At 39.0% G+C, this 19,821-nt stretch overlaps 1 protein-coding gene across 5 annotated transcripts in view; it reads left to right on the forward strand.

The window, feature by feature from the left end:
• DAW1 (Transducin/WD40 repeat-like superfamily protein) overlaps window positions 1-19,821 on the forward strand; it is a 333,355-nt gene that overhangs the window by 65,169 nt on the left and 248,365 nt on the right. For 4 of the 5 annotated variants that reach the window (XM_089405557.1, XM_089405558.1, XM_089405559.1 and 1 more), the window contains exons 5-6: window positions 18,434-18,522; window positions 18,620-18,723. In XM_089405557.1, the coding sequence (XP_089261683.1) occupies window positions 18,434-18,522; window positions 18,620-18,723 (193 nt within the window). The remainder of the gene's footprint in view (window positions 1-18,433; window positions 18,523-18,619; window positions 18,724-19,821) is intronic. The other variant, XM_089405560.1, reaches the window with a different exon arrangement.

The raw sequence follows: 19,821 nt of genomic DNA on the forward strand, positions 1-19,821 counted from the left end.
AATTACTTTTACATAGACTTGCAGCATAGTAGGATTCCCCTAAGATTCTAACGACAAAATCCATTCCAGCTTTGGGGTTAGGTTGAAGGAAAACTCTGTCGATCATGGATCGGTGAGACAAAAAACCTTCCGGAACATAGATTATCACTAGAAAATTAGGTTTGCCTAGGCAGTTTACATACATGACTGAGATTTGCTAAGATTATTTACAATTTACACATGCAGACTGGGTTTACAACATAACATGATCGGGCTGATGATGACAGTCGAATCGCACGGACATGTCGATCCAGCGCTGTCCCTCTTCGCGAAAAAGGGCGTGTACTGCTATGGGTAGTTGACACGTAGTGGTCAACAAGTACAATTTAAAAATCTGATAATTTATATAAGTAGCAAAAGAGCCCTAACGAGAAAAATCAGCGTTGGTGAACATGGCAGATTTGACCCTCAACAAATCAGTCAACTTCAGTCAACTTCGGCCTCCAAACAGCAAGCTAAAACAACCCTCAAAACAGTCAAATTCAGCCCAATCAAAGTTTGGTCAAACAGCCCACCCACGGTCAGCCCTAGCTGCAGTCGACGCTGGTGAACAATCTACGTTAGCCTCTATTTCTATGCCTAGAAATGCAGCCTGCCCAAATTGAGATAGCCCTCACAAAAACACAGTCAAAGGAGGTCAACACATGCTGGTTAATGCTTGGTCAAACTATCTAGAAATTTTGTCTACTAAAATTTTGGCCTCCTGAAATTTTGCTCTCTTGAAATTTCGGACGTGTGGAGAGAGAGAGAAGTGGGAAGATGAGTGTGTCCAAATGAGGCTAAGGCATCATGTATTTATAGCAAATGTTGAGGATGAATAGACGTGACTGTTGGGCTTCTGAGCCTAGATAAGTTTGTTCAATGACCTTGACAATTTGTCCATAATCAAAATAAATTCATAACTTCATTTGTACATGTCGAAATCGGATGACCTTTAGATCAATCCTACACCTTTCAGAGAGAGGAATCCAAGAAAAATATCCACTGTCATAAATAAGATAACCCATGTGGAGTTTGGCCCTAGTTGCCAATTTTAACACTCCCTCTCAACTAGGAAGAACTCCATCTACTAATCCTGTTAGCTCTGCTACATGTTTGAGCATTTTTGAGGGTCAATGACAGCTTGGCCGTGGTGTTTTCTGCAAGGAGGGGCTAGCAGCAGTTCATTTAATCTTTCCCCCTTCATTTGTTTTATATCCTTATATCTCCCGCCACCTTGTTTTCCTCTGTTTTGCCTCCAAAACCCCTTTAAACCCTATTTACCTACTCCCGGGTCATATTGTGTTTTAACACTAATAAAACCCCGCTTACCCTTTTTAAATCTGTTACCATTTATTAAAAACCCGATAACCCGGTAAACTCCACATAAACCTTTATTTGTTTAATTCCCCGGCATTAACCGCTTAACCTTTATAACCACGCATATAATAAAAAAAAATCATAAACCTAAGCTTTAATAAGCCCGGGCCCGCTCTCGCCTGTCGCATCATCCAACATACATGTGTATTAAATCTGGGCCATCCGATTACCATTGCCTTGATCCAACGATATGCGCAGCCCCCGCTCCCATAAACCGATCGACCGATAGCCAGCGGGGAAGTGGTTTCCCGCTAGCCACGCGTCGCAAAACTGTTGGATCACGCCCACCTTGTACGAATACCGCGAAAGCCCGAAAGCGGTGCGGGGAAAACCTTTATTGCCCGTCCCGCCTATTCCCCGGCCGTTAACGCGCTTTCTCCTTTCGCTCCCAATCACCGTCGGATCTGCTGCGTCCAGATCCGACAACCCTCATTTCTTCATCCGCCTATCTTCCGATATCCTCCGTCAAATGATCTCCACCGCCCGATCATCAATCTTGCGATCGGACGACCCTCGTCCCTCCATTCCTGTTTGCTCTCGATGGCTACCATACGTCGATCTCCGCCGTCCGATCTGTCAGATCCGATGGCCTATAATCAATTGCGCTCCTGTTCTCTCCCAATGTTGCCCGCCAACAGATCTCGGTCGTCCATCTGATCCATCCAACGGCTAGCATTCGTCCTCAGCTCCTAGTTCATTGTTCATGCATTTTATGTGTTTTGGGCTTGTCCCACGCACGCGAAGAAGGAAGAGATGACCCAGCAATCTGCACAGTTAATATTTCAGCTGCCGCATTCAAAGACAACACGGTCAAGGACAAGAAGGACGGCTTCGAGCAGATCAAGATATAAATCAGTCATGGAGCCTTGTACACATTACATTCCATATGCTCAGAAAGGACATCAAAGTACAGAAGCAGCCATTTTGTTCATTAAAAATCAATCAAACTGTTATCAGAGACCCATATCTAATTGTAAATGCGGTTGGTGGTCCATTATGACCCCTCCACGCTTAGCAGCAGAGCAATTTTTGTAAACAGATTCTATATATACTCAGAAAAAAGAATGTAATAGGTTGATGAGTGTTATTTTGCTGTAAGCTTCAACTTCTGGAGACTGTAACTACTGTGTAACTTGCAGCTTCTGGTCTGCATTTTTAGCTAATACAAGCTTCTTTTGCTGTTGATTGCTCACTTTCCACTTCTTTTTCTTGTTCTAGGCTATGCCTGTTTTGCATTGATTCATGTGTTGTTGATTTTTAGCAATAGAGGGGCTGTCATCCCACCTCTGTGTTAGGATTTAGCATGTATCATTGAATTTGTTTGCAGGTTTCTGTTATTTAGTGCCAGAGAGCTGTCATCCTGTCTGTGCATTAGGAAACAGATTTACAGACTTTTTAACTGGTTGCAGCTGGCCATCACAAGGTCTTGTGCATCTGCTGGTGTGGTCAGTCTTCTCCATCATCACATTTCATTCAAATCTGTGAGTAATTGGTGGTCTAAAGCCTTGTAGTCTGGGGGTGTTCACCCATGTCTGGGGTCAATCATAGTAGGAGTGGTTATCTGGCTTGAATATGCAGCATTTTTTTCATTCATCCACCAATTTTTCCAACATTTTGTTGAGTTTGTAATGTTCTCGAGCATCTCTGAGATACAACCTAGGAGAGTTTCTTGGGGTGATAACATTAATTGGCGCCGTTGTCGGGGAGAGGAGAATCGAAGCTCAGCTTCCCTGGGAGAATGACACAGCTTCAAACTTTGGTGATAGACAAGGTTTGGACACATATTTTGGTTGTAATCATCTATCTGGTGACTCCACTAGTGGAAGACCATCTTTTGGCGACTCCACATTGAAGTTTTGGCTCAGTTTATGAGACACACTCGAAGAAATCCTCAGAAATCTCCAGCTGAACCAGTGCCTGAACCTGAGAAGACTGTCAAGTCGAAGAAAGCATCACAGAAAGGGGCATCAGGATCAGGTAAGCCTAAGAAATCTCATGCATCTTTGAAAGATAAAGTTGTAGCTGAAGATATACAGATTGAAGATTTGGAAATCAGCACTGTTAATAAGGAAATTCCTTCAGAGATTAGTTCAGCCCCTTGTTCAGTTAGTTCCCCTTTGAATCTCAGTCCAAAGAAAGCATCCCATTCAGTCCAAAACATCCCTTTATCTCTGCCATCCATCACATTACTCCCTACCATTCAACCGGCTAGTATTCTTCCAAATATTCCAATCATGGCAGGACAACAAGCACCTACGAGGATAGAAAGAATTGTAGTTGCCAGATATGGACCATTGGTATTGCCTGTGCCTTTAAATCCTATGCCTGTGGGGGAATATCAAAAATATATGCCTAAGTTTACTGGTACAGAGGGAGTAACAGCAAAAGAACACCTTGAAGCTTTTTATAGTTATGCTGATAATTTAGATATAAGTGAAAGTGATGCGTGGATGAGAATTTTTGTCCAAAGCCTTGATGGAGAGGCTAGGAAGTGGTTTAGAGAATTGCCCCAGAGATCTATTACAGATATAGAAGCATTAGATGATGCATTTTTGAAGTAATGGGGAGATAAAAAAGGCTTGCTGTATTATCATACTGAGTTTGGTAATCTGAAGTGGGAAAATGGGGAGTCAATACCTGATTTTAATAAAAGATTCAATCGAATGTATAGTAAGATACTAGTTGAGGTAAAACCTACTCCTACGTCTGCCAAACTCACTTATGCCAATTCTTTTGAATCTGATTTCTGCCTGTTATTGAGAGAAAGAAGATGTGCTACTCTAGCAGATATGCAGGATGCAACACTAGAAGTAGAGTCTAATACTATGGCTGCAGAAAAGCTGAAAAGTCAAGCTGACAGAAGGAGGCAGAGAGGTCAGGCATTTTCTTCTTCTACATCATCTTCAGAGCCTAAATTAGATAAAATGACCAAGATGATAGAGTCATTGGTCTCCTTTTCTATTAGATTAGAGAGGGCTTCCTTTATCTGGTGAAGTGCCTTGAGGCACCACTATCAATCAGCCAATTTCCCAAAGTGTCTGGAGGAGAGGCAGTGGAGGGGGCCGATATAAGATAATACTCTTTTTGGTTATTGTTAACAACATTTGATTCTTCATACTTGGAGTTCCTTGATTTTTTGGAGGGTCGATCATTTCCTTGATGTCCCGCATCCCTTTTTCCTTTGCCATTGGACTTGCCATTCCTTTGATCCTTGTTGTTGAAGTTGCCCCTCGAATGATTGTGATCATCATCATGCGATCTGTCCCTTCAATTTGGACAGTCCCTTGCACAGTGGCCAAAGTTATTGCAAAAAAGGTACCTTCCCTTCCTTCCTCCCTTAGATCCAGGCTTTCCATGGAAATGACCTTTAGACCTTGCATTATTTCTCCTTTTGGCATAAGCGGAGATGCAGTGGGGTTGCTTCTATTAGAAGGCATTTCTTGCTCCACCATTCTTGTTTTTTCTTGAATGCATCTCGACATCAATTCTTCAAACTCTGGAATTCGATCATTGTTGAGGACGTCTTTCTAAATACATACCACTCAGGTGGGAGTCCTCCAAGGGTTATGAGAGCAAGTTCCTTGTCAGGAATGACTTCTCCAATCGAGAGTAGATCATTCTTGATCTCAGTAATCCACAAAAAATAGGATTGAATATCCTCGTCCTTGCCCTTCTTAATATCCTTCAACTTATTCTTGAGAAATAGAATTTGATTACCATTACTAACCTTGAACATGACGACCACCCTGTCGTAGATCTCCTTGGAGTTCAATTCGAAAATGTAGGCCACTAGATGCTTGTTAATGGAACCCTATAATCTTCTTTGCTTTGACTTCATCCCTATTGTGCTTGGTCTTCGCAGCAACTGGTGCATTTGAAGGAGGCTCAGGGATTTTACCCTGCACATAATCCATCACTTCTTTTTCTTCCAAGTTCAAATCAAGAGACATCTTTCATCCATAATAATCAGATTTATCATGGAGCTTGTCTTCAACTAGAAAGTAGGATGAGGAACCCATTGAACCTTTTGTCCTTGTCCAACTGCCTTTGGTGATTGCTCTTTCACTCTTTCTTGGGCTTTGTCTTCACCTCAGCTCTGATACCATGTTAATTTTAGGCAACAATGGTATGTTCTATGCTTTAGAGAAATTTTACTTTAATTTCTTTATTAGCCCAGTATCAATATTCAGATTAGCAATGACATCGACATGATAGTAAAATGCAGATAGAACATAAACATAAATAGTAGAAGACAAGCCAAGACAAGAGGACACAAGATGTGGCACCAGCTAGGGACAAACCCCAATGTGGGGAAACCCTTGATCAAATCTTCTTTTAGTCTTCAATAGTTCAACAGAGAGAGATAGTACAATTTACAAATATGATAATTTATAACAGCAGCAAAAGAGCCCTAACCAGAAAAGTCAACGCTGGTCAACAGGGAAGATTTGACCCTTAGCAAATCGGTAAACTTAAGTCAACTTCAGCCTCCAAAAAACAAGATAAAACAACCCTCAAAACAGTGAAATTCAGCCCAGTCAAAGTCTGGTCAAACAACCCACCTGTGGTCAGCCCTACCTGCAGTCAACACTAGTCAACAATGAACGTTTAGCTTCGATTTCTTTCCCAAAATGCGGCCTGCCCAAACAGAGATAGCCCTCACAAAAACGCAGTCAAAGGAGGTCAATGCATGCTGGTCAACACTTGGTCAAATTGTCCAGAAATTCGGTGTCCTAAAATTTCGCTCTCTTGAAATTTCGGCCTCCTAAAATTTTGCTCTCCTGAAATTTCGGACATGTGGAGAGAGAGGCCTAGAAATCCGTACCCAATCAATGAGGAGAGAGAGAAGTGTGAAGATGAGTGTGTCCAAATGAGGCTATGACATCATGTATTTATAGCAAACGTTGTGGAAGAATAGACGTGATTGTTGGGCTTCTGAGCTACATAAGTTTGCTGGCCGACCTTTGTACATAACTTCATTTGTACATGTCGGTATTGGATGGTTTTTAGATCAATCCTACACCTCTCAGAGAGAGGAATCCAAGAAAAATATCAGCGGTCATAAATAAGATGACCCATGTGGAGTTTGGCCATACTTGCAAATTTTAACACAACTTGAAGAACTTCGAAAGATACAAGTAGATTACAAGACAGAAAGATATGACACAACTTGTTAGCAATAAGCTGTGAGGAAAAATATTTTCTGAAGAGGAAAGAAATATATATATATATATATATATGATTAATTAAATAGTAATTAGTTAATTAAGAGACATGTCCCAAAGGACATGACTATTCATGAATGGGCACCTGCCTAGGTATATAAGCGGGCTGTCATTTGTAAGCATGTCGCATATCTCATATAAATATCTTTTGTACATTCAACATTCTTTATATAAATATATCATCTGTCTTTTAATTGATATTTACATATTTCAGATGTTCTAAATATTCCATTGCATATACGAACCTTGTTCGTTATAATTGTTGTGGGAGCAAAGGCTATTTAAAGAGCTCATCTTGCCAGAGTCTCATATTATACAAGTACGAAACAAAAATACATCAAGTATTGTACAACTCTTGGCTTTCTTTTCTCACCTATGCTAGAAGAGGCGACATAATAGGCTGGGCACCATAATCCAAATCTCTAATATACTTTATAAAGAAAAACTTTTGGCAACTAGAATTGTAGGTTTGTTCCTTACCTATGGAACACACTCCCATATGAACTCTTGCTACCGTCAAACATATGCTTACAATGATTAGTCTAAAGGAATGAAAAGGTGGTCATGCTCAGAAAGGACCAAAATGCGTGATAAATTTCTGCATGTAAAGCTAAGTGTCCAAGAAACAAGAAAAATAAGTGTAATTTGGCCAAGCCACTACCACAACTTCCATCCTAGAGACTTATTCTGAATAGCTTGTGTTTTCTTGCAACGGCATGTAAAGTAATGGGCCAACTTGTGAATCTAAGCTTAAACTCCAAGGATCCCTCCAAATAAAGCAGTTTTTTTGAGCCATTTGTGTTCTCGATCATTTAATTTTTCATCCATGTTTTGCCTTATCTACAAGTAATGATCTCTTCTTGATTTTTCCATACATAGCACAAGTATCATAATCATGTTTGGGATTTCCATTCGGCTAGGGATTTTTGGTTCCAGAGAGTTTAAGGCCACTTTGAATATGTCACTTAATTCAATAATTGTTATGATGCCCATGATAACATCTTTACATTTCTTGTAAAGTATCTAGTTTTGAGTAGTATCTCTCTAATACAATCAATCTCCATTCTCACCATCTCGAATATACAATGAAGTGAGGATTCCTTTGCTAGAAAGGGAATTCATATTAGACTTTAAGAGTGACCCCAATGAGCTTGTGGGTGATTACAAACACTATATGTTGCTAGAAACCCAATCCTTTCCATCTCTTAGCTCCTAAAAGTTCCATGAAAGGTTTTGAAATGCCTCTTACCATGCTTCACTTTCTTGATTATAAGAAATTGTAGGGCCTTGTCATAGGCGACCTTAGCTTTATGTTGAGATACAAAAATATTTCTTCTTTAAAAGGCATATTAATCATAGCTAAAAATGCATAGGTTACATAATGTGGTCAGTTAATACGTTTATCATAATCAAGACTTGGTCGATGAGTTTTTGGTCTCCCATTACAAGGTTGGCCTCTTAGAAACACCCATGTCATTATTTCCTCCACAACTCTCATGGTTTGTCTCATTATTCATTTTTGCTTCATACACCAAGTATCACTGCTCGTGCCTATCATCCATTGATCTTCCACAAGCTACAAAGTCCAAAAGTGGGTGCAAGCTATTGAAGTTTATAGCTCAGATAGGTACTTCCACACAAGCCTTGTGTCTAGGCATGTAGAAGTCGCCCACATCTCCTTAGAAGACTTGCTCTAGGTTGAATATGTTGCTAATGTAACATAGCCTAAGTTTTAGCTTATGAAAAAATACATGTTAATATGTTGGCTTATTTAGCTAATAAAAACTTAAGAAAAATAAAGTAATTTACTTTAGTGAATAAGTTTTAATCTTAGCCATCAATCTTAAGTGAGATGAGATTTAATATTGGCCATCAATCACTTTGAGATTACGGTTAGGGTTAGGGATTTAACTCGATGTAAAGTTATAAAAGCAAGGCAAAGCAGAGGAGAAGACATAGCGACACTAGCCTCAAGAGGGGGAGGAGTGTGATACTCTAGTTTGTTGGAGCAATGTGGGAGACAAATCTAGATCAGTCGAGGAAGATCGAAGGACAAATTTAGGGCTTGATCAGTTGGATAAATCCAAGTTTATTGTTGTATATGTAATTCTTTAGTTGGGCCATTATCCTAGGACAAGAGCCCAAGTAGGGCCTGAGTCATTTTAATGAAGAACTGATTTGTTGGGCATAAATTTGTTTTGTTAGTTATTTTGTTCCACAAATTTTTTTTGTTAGGAACCTAGTTGTGTGCTTATTCTAGTGAAGTATTTTACTAGGAATTAAATGATGTGTTGGGTTTTTGAAAAAATACCATGGTATCATAGTTGAAACTATAATCGATCTTGGAATCGTAGGTGCCAGGTTCATACCAGATCATAGTTGCTCTTATACATCATGAAAGGAACCCTTGCATGTCCCAATCTCGATAGGCAATGAACTGCCTCATCATTAAGGGGTAATACAACTGCTATACATCATACAAAACAAGCTCTAACCCTTTGAGCTATGAGTAGTAATACAAAGAAAAATCAAGAAAAAGTAAAAGACACACAAGAGGGTGGAAAAACAAAGGTTGGGTTGGTAACTCATGCATCCATGATTGCTCCCTCCTCACATCTATACACTCAGGATGTGGATCCCCATCATGCTGGTCCCTTTGACCATGGCACTTGGCCATGAAGTCTTCTCCCCTCCATTACCATCATTGTTCACATAACACCTATTGATTGAAGGGTGGATTGAGGAAATGTCACTTCCCCTTGGGGGTTGGAAACACCTAATAGGGTTGTCCTTTAGCCACTCCTACCTAGGGAGGAAACACCATTGTGAGTTCAAAGCCCCAAATTTGGAAGGGAAGCCTTGTTTGAAGTGTCAAATAGCCCTTTACTCTCAAGCTTGGTCCACTTAGATGAAAAAATGATTATTGTACCTAATGATTTGTTGCTTGCTAGACTTTGTGATGTGATTATTAGGTGGTTCGACAATCATGACCTAGGCACCTTAACGAGGGCCCAGGCCTCCAGAGAAGTTAATAATACATGTTATAAAATTAGTGTATATATATATATATGAAAAATGTTGTTTTAATGATTTTCTCACAATCTATGAATGGTATTTAGGACAATAACATCACATAAATTAGACTGTAACTAGTCTAGATACCTTCACTTCCTATTCTAAACATGCATTGTGGTTTGTCAATTTATATCTAACCTTGTATAAATACTTAAACTGGGTCTCAATCCAGATTTAGTTTAAGTCCAAAACATTCCATTTTAGACATCAAATTTTGGACTTGTACTTACTTTAGGGAATCCTCCCTTGTGCTAGAGAAGAGCTAGCTAAAAAGTGTGAGGAAGAATTGAGATGGCGACAGTGGGCAGCCTTCTTAAGTTCAACTTGAGCTTACACCATTTTGATTGGGATGTTTTTACCTTGAATGTGAGTTTTTATTGTAACAAACCTAGATCTATACAAAAGGGTATACTTAATATGGTGCTCTTGTGATAAACGATACATTAGAAGAACATGTTTTTTGATACATGTAACACTAAAAAGAGCATAATGCAAATATTATCAATAACTACATTGGGAAGTCTGCACTAGCAAAGCATTGTGATAGAAAAAGGCACCATATATTGAAAAATCATAAGTGATTATGATGATTATGTTTCATACATAGAGGTGTTGAAGAGAAGCAATAGAGATCGAAAAATGTGATGGTAATTTGCACAATGATGGTAACTAGCGAGTCTCGAAAGCCTATCATTCAAATGCCAAAGAAATAAGAGGTCTCTTCCATTTGGCGTTGTTCTCACTTGGGTATCTTTCTTTTTAGTTAAGGTTTCTTAATTTGTTTGATTAGCTTGTGTAATTTTATTTCTCAAAGTTTAACCTTGGTCTAAAATCATGAGTTCATAGGTTAGCCGACACCTCCATGTTTGGTAGAGTATATCATTATCTATTCCCATCATAATCTTTTATAGTGAAATCAAGTGAACCATGTCTTGTTCTTGATGATGGACAATGCCTTAGTTATCCTAAATGTTGAATGAGGAAAAGCTAACACAGAATAAAATTCCAAATAGTTGACATAGTACTCAAAGATGTTAATTTAAGTTTGATACTTTGATGTTTATGCACTTATAGTTGTTTATTTTAAATGAAGGAGGCTTGTTTCAAATATGGGATTGTGTTAGCCCATTCTTCTAATTGCTATCCTCAAGGAAATGTGTTAGCTGAGTCCAACAAGAAGAATATCATGAATATTATGAAGAAAATTGTATGAGAGAATAAAGAGAACTAGGATAGAAAAATTGAGTATGCTTTATGATTAGATCATATCACTATTAAGGCATATACTAGTAAAAGCCCTTTGGAGATAGTATATGGAGTTCAAGCTAAGTTACCCATCTATCTCCAATCACTAATTGTTCAGTGCTTACAACAAATTACTAATGAAATACTATGTGATACATTATATGCCAAAATATATCAACTTGTTGAGTTGGATGAATCTTGACACCTTGCGTATGATCAAATACCTCCCAGTCTTCTGAGACTGCGTTCAGGGCTGTTCTCACCATCAATTCCTGATCTGGCTTGGCCCCTATGGAAGTCAGCTGATTCCGGATCTCATTCAGTCGATCGAGGAAGGTGTTGATCGGTTCTCCCTTCTTCATCTGGTATGACTGCAACTGATTTTCTAGTAACGTCCTTCTCTGCACAGAAGTATGCTGGTACAATTTCTTTAGGGCCTCCCACATCTCATTTTCTGTTTCCTTCTCAGCAATGTGTGGTACTACATGGTCCTTGGCCCCGTCAAGGATGATGCTCTTGGCCCTCGCCATTGCCTTCTCGTTATCAGCTAGGTCAATTGGGATCCCTATCGTCCTCAAGGCAAAGTGCTTGACACGATTTCTGTCAAGTATGGATAAGATTTTGGCCTTCCAAACTGCGAAGTTTGAGGCTCCGTCCAGTCTGTCTTGGTCTCTTACTCCGTGTAGTGCCATGCTGCTCTTCTACTTCCCTCCTGGAAGTTCTCGATGTGACTCCCTCTGAGCCTTGATTTCCCTCCTAGAAACCTTTCTGCCAATGTCGAGATGCCACCTACTTTGATCGTCTGTGCAAATACACCATTGATCCGGATTTCTCGGCTAGAAACCCTCGGTAGCAACTCCCTCCTCCTTGGCCTTGCCCTGTTAGGTATTGTTCTGACTACAGTACCCCACCAGCTCCACTCTGCAACTTACCCACAACCTCCTAAACCCCAGCAACTTGAAGGTGAGAGCTCCTAGGCTCTGCGCAGTCCCAACACTGGCAAACTAGCTCTCTCAGCTAACTGCGTTAGCCCTCTTGGCCTCTGCGTGAGCCTGTCCTTGCCTCCTTTAGCCTCTGCGCAGCCTCTTCTTGGCTCGAACTCTGATGACGCGGCACAACGTCACCACTTCCTTGCTGCTTCGTTGCTAGGAACAACTTCTGTCACTCGAAACAACTGTTTTCTATTACTGCTGCTCTGCTCTGCTGATGTCCTCAGTTCTCCTGTGATCTGCAACCACCCTCTGATACCATGTTGAAGTTTCTAAGTCTAACAGTTAGAAACCCTCCATGCACTTTACTGATTTATTCCTACCTACTTGTTCTGTTAATTAACAAGTTATTTACCATGTAAATACTGAAAATAAATACAAGTGCATGCTCAACACATTACAGATCATCAACTGAAGGAAACAGAAACAAGCACACAAATGACACCGTTATTTTTGGACTAATGTCCCCGGAAAAACCCAATGCGGGAAAACCAGTGCAGCTATTTGAGGGTTTTATTATTAAGCAGCTCTTTTCTGAGTACACTAGGTGCCAAACTGGCTAACCCAACAGAGATAAAAAATCTGGCAGCAATACCTTTCTTCGGAAGCAGGTATTTGGAAAGCCTACTCCACGAAACCCCTCTCCAACACAATCTGAAGCCCAGCGTCAGCCCTGCTGGCCTCTACGTCAACCTGAAACCCTCTGCATCAGCCTACCAAGGCTCTGTGTAGCCTCTTTGGCTCTCTGCGTCACTCCCGCAGCCTCTGCGTAGATGACGCAAGCCCTTTTGGCTCTGTGCAGTCTCTGCTGCCTCTGCGTGGTTCCCTCTGGCTCTACGTCTGCCTCTCTCTACTTCTGCGCTGGTTTCTTGCCATTGTCCCTGCTTCTATGCCTCGTACTCACTGCCCCTCTCTGCAACTGATCACTGATTCTATCTCTCTTAGCAAACCCCGCTGTAGAGGATAGAATGACTGATCACTCTGGTGTATTCTTCAAGTGACCCTCAAGCCTCCTCTTATATTTTTCTCGTTGACAAATCAACAGCCGAGATTAAGTCCCTAATCGATGTCTAAGATTAGATCTGGCTTGATCCATGTCTTTTGGACCATTCTAACATAGTTTTATATTAATTCACATTAATATTTTAATTTCCCTAAGTTTAGACTTAGGGACTCCATTAAAAATATTAATTATCTTAATATCTCCCTAACTGTTTAGAATCTGCCCAAACCCTTTCTGGGTATTGGAGATCCCATGTGCCCTAACCTCTCCACCAAATTTCATGGCTAGATCGCATCCGATGCTACCCCAAATCAACAATTCTCTTCACATCCCACGTAGAATTCAAGAGGGATTGAAGAGATATGAAACTGGTGGCAAGCCGTGTAATGGCGGGGCACACCAACTCCTTGTTGTTGGTGAATTTTCTCATCAAATGAAGCACAGATGCATGATTACAATATCTTTGACAAAGGAAATTTTTCGTATGTCCTCCAACATCAAATCAATACAATGTGTAGCACAAGGTGTCTAAAATAAAGTAGGATGCCTCTCCACAAGCATCTTGCTAGCAACAACATAATTTGTAGCATTGTCCGTTATGACTTGGACAACATGTTCTGCACCCACCTCCAAAATAAACACATCTAGCATAATAATTTTGCATCTTTGATATGTGCAAATGCATAAACATATTTCATAAATATTGTTCCCTTGGGACAATTAACCAAGAAGTTTATAAGGTTTCTCTCCTTTTGGTCGGTCCAACCATCTAACATCATAGTGCATCCTCTTTGTGCCGATGATGCCCTTAACTCCTCCAATCTTTTGGTGCAATCAACCTTTTCATCTTGAAAAATGCGGCCTCCAAAGTCATCATAAGAAGGGATTTTGTACTTTGGGCCAAAAATTGCAATAGCATCGAAACAGGCTAGAAAAATGGATTATTCCTTGCAATGATGAAAGGAATATCACTCCAAAGGAGAAACTTGCCCAACAACATGTCAGCTTTTTCTTTCTCCTTTTTTTTAAGCATTGAAGAGATAGATGGTTGTGAACCAGTCGTGGTTCTAGAAACAAAAAATGATGAGGTAGCTACAGGGTTGGTTGTAGATATTGATGCTGAAGTAGAACCAGTGCCACTTTCATATTCACCTCCTAACATGCTGCCTGCTAGTTGCTTCCTCAAATTTGACTTGGACAGTTTGGCTTGCTCTAATTCTTCCAATGATCTGAGGGCTCTTCGGATGATTTCCGCATTTGTATTGGTGCAAGGCTCTACCTCATGTCCAGGGATTTGTGCAAGGTGATACTTCAATCTATAAACCCCCCGTCATACGATGCCCACACAACTTGCAAGACAAGTTTGATCTATCAAACCCTCCATCAGTTCACCAAATTCACATAGAGGGTCCAATTTCCTTTGCATGTTTGTAACTTGGTTGAACTCTTGAGTTTTAATGTAAGATGAAGTTTGAAGTTGAAACTTGAAACTTGAACCTATGGCACAAGAAGAATTGCAAGTTAAAAAAATTAAAAAAAAATACATACATGACACAACACATTGAATTTTTGACAAAAAAAAAACTCAATTCAATCCAACAATAATAGAAAAAATGCACATTCAAACCCAATAAAAAATGAAAAAAATAGAGCACAATAAAAAATTAAACTAATAAATTTAACAATCAAGTTTTTGCATTTTTGACCAAAATGAACCCTCTCCACTCTATGCAACAAAAATGAAAAAAAAAAACACAATCAAATCCATTCAAAAATCATTGATAATCAATGGGTTATAGAAACCCAAGCAAAAACAAGAAAAAAACAAAAAAAGGGCCAAATTTGGTGCCCATACCTGGAAACCACGGTTTCCCGAAGAAATTTGGTCCAAACACGAATTTCTCTTGCTTGAGATGCTAAAATCTCCCATTTTTCTCCTCCTCTGCCCTAGTAGTCACCTTCCTCTCCTCCTCAACTCTCAAACAAGTTCGCTCTTTGCTAAACATGACAAATAAAACTCATGAAATTGCTTTTAAAATGCGCTGTCCCGGAGGGCCACGATTTTTTCAGTGATTTTTTTCGAAAAAAAAACTTCATAAAAATCAGGGGATTTTATCGGCAGAATTAAAAAATCGCGACTAAATCACAATGTTCACAACACTGGTTATTACAGATCTGATATACATCATTTTGAGGTCTGATCTAAACATAATAAATCTGATGTGTAGTGTCTAAGCTGTCCTATAATCAAGTGAATATCATTGGAAGTTAAATGCATTGATTTTTAGCTTATCTTTGACATCTTGCATCACTTCTTGACTGCTGATATAAAATTGCAGACCTTTGAATACAAAGTTGCAGCGATAATAAATCACATAAGTCTCTAAAATTGGGTAAGTAAATTTTACAATTCATAATCATTCATGGTTGAAATGATTTGGGCTTAATTTTAGTCATTGACATCTCTTACACTCTTGTATTCACACAAGTGCTCTTATCAAGTTGATAAGTGTTTAATTGGCTAATTGCTCTAAGTGACATTGTGGATTAAAGCTTTTAATTTCTCATTGCCATTATTGTCATTGAGTGGATTCATTGCTCATTGTTAAATTGGATATCTCTTGTGGATGCTATTTTTATCACAATTGTGATAAGAGATTTAAATTTCTCTATTGTATCTAAGTGGCATATTGGTGATTTATTGATTATAATCTTGGAGATTGTTAATTGTCTTAAGTAGCATTAATCTTGTCTTTGAACAATTGTCTATTTATATTATTGCCGCATTTCTCTAGCACTGTTAAGCTTGAACACTTTCTCTTGTGGTTGATATTTTATTCATTTATTGTTTAAGTACCTTAGTTTTTTTAATTGAAAATCATTGTCATTAAGTACTTTACAAATTAAGTAATCTCACCTTAAGAGCATTCATCTCTTGCACTTGCATACTAGGGATAGCCTCTTGCATTAATAATTTACCACCAAGCATAAGCTTGGTTGATAGAGAATAGGATTACCTTTCCCAATTTAGTTTGAGGGGCTTAGCACCTCTTTAGTGGTTAACACAGTGACCTTGCAGTTGTCAAAGCCACAAACTTTGCAGCGCCGGAGGCATCGGGTGGTTAGAACACAGGGGGAGGTATCGTTAATCAAGTCTCTGCTTGCTTCCATTGGCTTCTATCCCACAACCTACTCTAGAGACTAGTTCCAAAATAGTTAAGAGGAAGGTTACACTTAGAATAGGCATCTAACTTAAAATCAACCAAGATTTTGCATTTCACCTAGCTTGTAGGATTTGCACTTCATCTAGGATAGTCAAGCATCCAAACAACGATTGTTCATCCGGTTACTTGGCATCAAATTGATAATAAGAAAGAAGTTGACTCCATAAGGCACTAGTCTCACATTTAAATATAATCTAATTTAATCTTTAAGTCTTGCTAAATTTAACCAAGTAGTTAGGCCATTCAATCGTGTCTCCCGAACTTGTTGGTTGCCAATTTGTCCTTCATTTGCACATTTCCATAGGGACCACCCCCCATAGCCTGTTGTTGGGAGATAGCTAGAACAAAGAGGTTGGGGATCAGGGTGACAACTCCTGACCTGAGTCGTTGTCGTAGTGCGTGTATTATTTGAGCGATAACATTTTTTGGCACTGTTGTCGGGGACCAATTTATTGGGATTTGGTGTTATGACAACTATCATCATTCTTCATCTTCCTTATCCCGCCAGTGCGACACAACATACCATTATATCTCTTCATCTTTTCATAACCTTATCTTTCTTCCTCTCACTAATCTTTTCATCTCTTCTATCTGCGCCTTTAGCACCTGGACATTTAGATTGGTTTCCTGTTTGGGTGGTGTCTCCACTTATTCATCCATATACAAAAGCTTACTCTAGAAGAAATCTTGGTAGTTTTCTCAAACTCGCTCTTAGAACTTGGTTGAACAAACTATATTCTAGGAGGTTATGCTTGGAGGGAAAAACTCACTTAATTATTAAATCCTTGTAAGGACCTAATAATTAACCAAGTGAAAAAACCTCCTAGAGTAAACTCACTTGATGACAAGGTCCCAAGTTACCTAAGCTTGTTACATGACTCAACTCATCATACTAGCATCACTTTTACATCGTTTTCGCAGGGCTTGTGGAATTTGAGTACAACAGAAAAATATGGGAAGAAGAAGTAGAGTTGAAAAGTGATTTAATGATCTCTGATGGTACATGAAACCTTTGATACATCCTTGGGCAATGAGTTTTCAAAAATCTTTGGGTACACTTCAGTGGTCAACAAGGCCCATGGCATGTGGATCTCTAGAGTCCAAATCTAGCCAAGAGATTATGAGGACAACAGGGAAATGCAAAGCCTGCACACATATGGATCTAAAACAAAGAAGATAGAATGTAGCTATAAAACAGGAGAGAACATGGCTGGTCTCAGAGAATGACCATGGAATTGTAACACCGTATTTTTTCCAAGTACTTTCCCATGGTTCAGGATTAATGCCCCCTTTAGATAATTCTGAACAAAAGGTATTGCTTTCAAAAAGAGTTCTACTATGTTACTTTCTCATAGTTGGCATATACACGAGTGAGCAGTTGGCAACAGTTTAAAGTAGTTTTCTGCTGTGAAATGTTTTGCAGTCAAATCAAGAGTAATCACGTTAGAAAACTTTTGGAAGAAAAATGAAATTAATATATAGACATAGTTTTGCAGCTGCACAATTGTGCCCGAATAAAAGACAAAATATTGTCCTTAGTCTGTGCCATGATATTACTTAACAATCTAAAAGAGATGTTCATTGGGCTGTTACTTACTGGTTGGGACAGGGCACTGCCATGTAAACAGCCCAGGCTCAAACACTGACAGGTGTAGAGCCCCTCATGTGTGGGGAAGGTGTCTGACCTTCCAGAGTTGTTTTCACTCCATGATCAAAGCGACGTAACGCATATTCGACAAGCCAAATTGATTTAAGTGGATGCTTATAGGTTACCGTATCCTTCATATTTGATACCATGATTGTAAATAAACATTTAGTAGCCCGTATTTATTAAATCTTATACAATTCAAACAACATTTGTATACTTATAAACTTATAAACTTTTTCTTTATGCTATTGATAGTAGATACTATTATGAGTTGTGGCCAATTCTGAATGGTGCAGCTAGCTTTTTCATTAAAATATTTTCTGATTCTGATATTGTTGTTGAATGGTATTCTAGTCAAACTTATTTATCTTTCAGAATTTGTCTTTAAGGAAACAGAAGCCTTACTGATATAATACGTCTGCAAATTCATTTTTTTTCTTAATGTCATGGTTTCCACGTTCAATCCTTCATTTGGGATCTGTTTGTGAATGATTCCATTTACTTAATGAACATTGAAATATCCTTGTTAAAAATAAAAGTAGGCATAGAACACGAAACTGATTTCATGCTTTGGCAGCTGATTACTGTTTTCGATGCTTATTCTATGAATTCTTGGCAAACATTAGGTGTGGGATGTGGACAAGAAAGAGTTGGCTCATGTATATTCTTGCAAGGAAATAACTGCATTTACAGTCTTACAGGGAAGTCCTTTCATGTATGTCATGCACTCAAGTATAAATTTAAGACACTGCGAATTGAGTTAGAAATACATACACTAGATGTGCATTTCTAAAACTTTTCCTTTTTGACAGGTATATAGGCGATGTGAAAGGAAATGTGTCTGTTTTACAATTTGATCCAGAATTGAAGCAGATTTCGTGTATGCAATATTCTATTCCTATATCTATTACTCATGGTAATCAACACTTCTACCTTGCCATTTTTAATTTAATGCCTACTGCTGAATTTAGCATTACTTAATATCATGCGAAAGAGAATCACACAAGTTTTAGGGAATGCATGCAAGGTGAATATGTATAGGATTGTGTCCCCTGTTCATAAAGCATCTTGAGATATATAAATCTAACTTAGAAACAGGGACGATTATACATACATACATACATACATTTATACAGGTTGATTTGATTATGAGAAAACTATTGTTGTTTGAGATATATTATCCACACCTGATACACAAGCATGATAGTGAAATAGTGGTTATCACAGATGTATGCCTATTCAAGCAGCTATAGAAAGTCCTACATTGTTTGTATAGTTAACAAACCTTGTACTGCTTAGAAAAGTCTATATGGTAAGTTCAACCTCTCAATGGAGACTGCCCATTTGTTCTTTTAGCTATGGTCGGTCTTCATAAGACATATTTTAGCCCTTGAAAAATATATGTAATGAAAAATGTAAGACATGTTCTTCATGTCAATTTCAAAAGAAAAATTTTGAATTTCTAAAAGTCTATTTTTTGGCCCAAATGACAAGTCGGCCCTCCAAAAGATGAAGTTGGCTCCAGTGAAGGGGCACACCCATTCAGGCTCTTGAAATTCCTATATATAGGCCATTCGTCCTCCACAAGGGATGAATTCAGATCATCTGAGGCAGAGAGAAAAGGGCAGATCTGAGGCAGAGAGCAAAGGGTGGATCTGAGGCAGAGAAAAGGACAAATCTAAGGGATAGTAAAAGATGAATCTGAGACAGTGATCTGAGGTAGAGTTTCTGGGTATATAGAGCAGCAGGACCAAGATTCTTGGTCACAGTAGGAGGCCAAAATTCGGTCCTGGCAGATCAGACCAGGCCGAGTTCATTTAGCAGCAATTTGACTTGTCTAAGGGGCAGTTTAACCAGGTGTGACCAGAGCTGTGTTACTAGTCAATTTGACTTTATATTTGACTTGAAGAATTAGATGTATCTCTGTTGAATTGAATAATTTCTCTAAGGAAAAGGTTGCTAGGTTTTTCCCCCATGTGGGTTTTCCTAGGGTAAAATTCTTGTGTCTCTTGTT

The sequence above is a fragment of the Pinus tabuliformis genome, chromosome 2_2 (assembly GCF_031772625.1).
Source record: "Pinus tabuliformis cultivar Carrire ecotype Pingquan chromosome 2_2, CPIR1, whole genome shotgun sequence".
NCBI lineage: Eukaryota > Viridiplantae > Streptophyta > Pinopsida > Pinales > Pinaceae > Pinus > Pinus tabuliformis.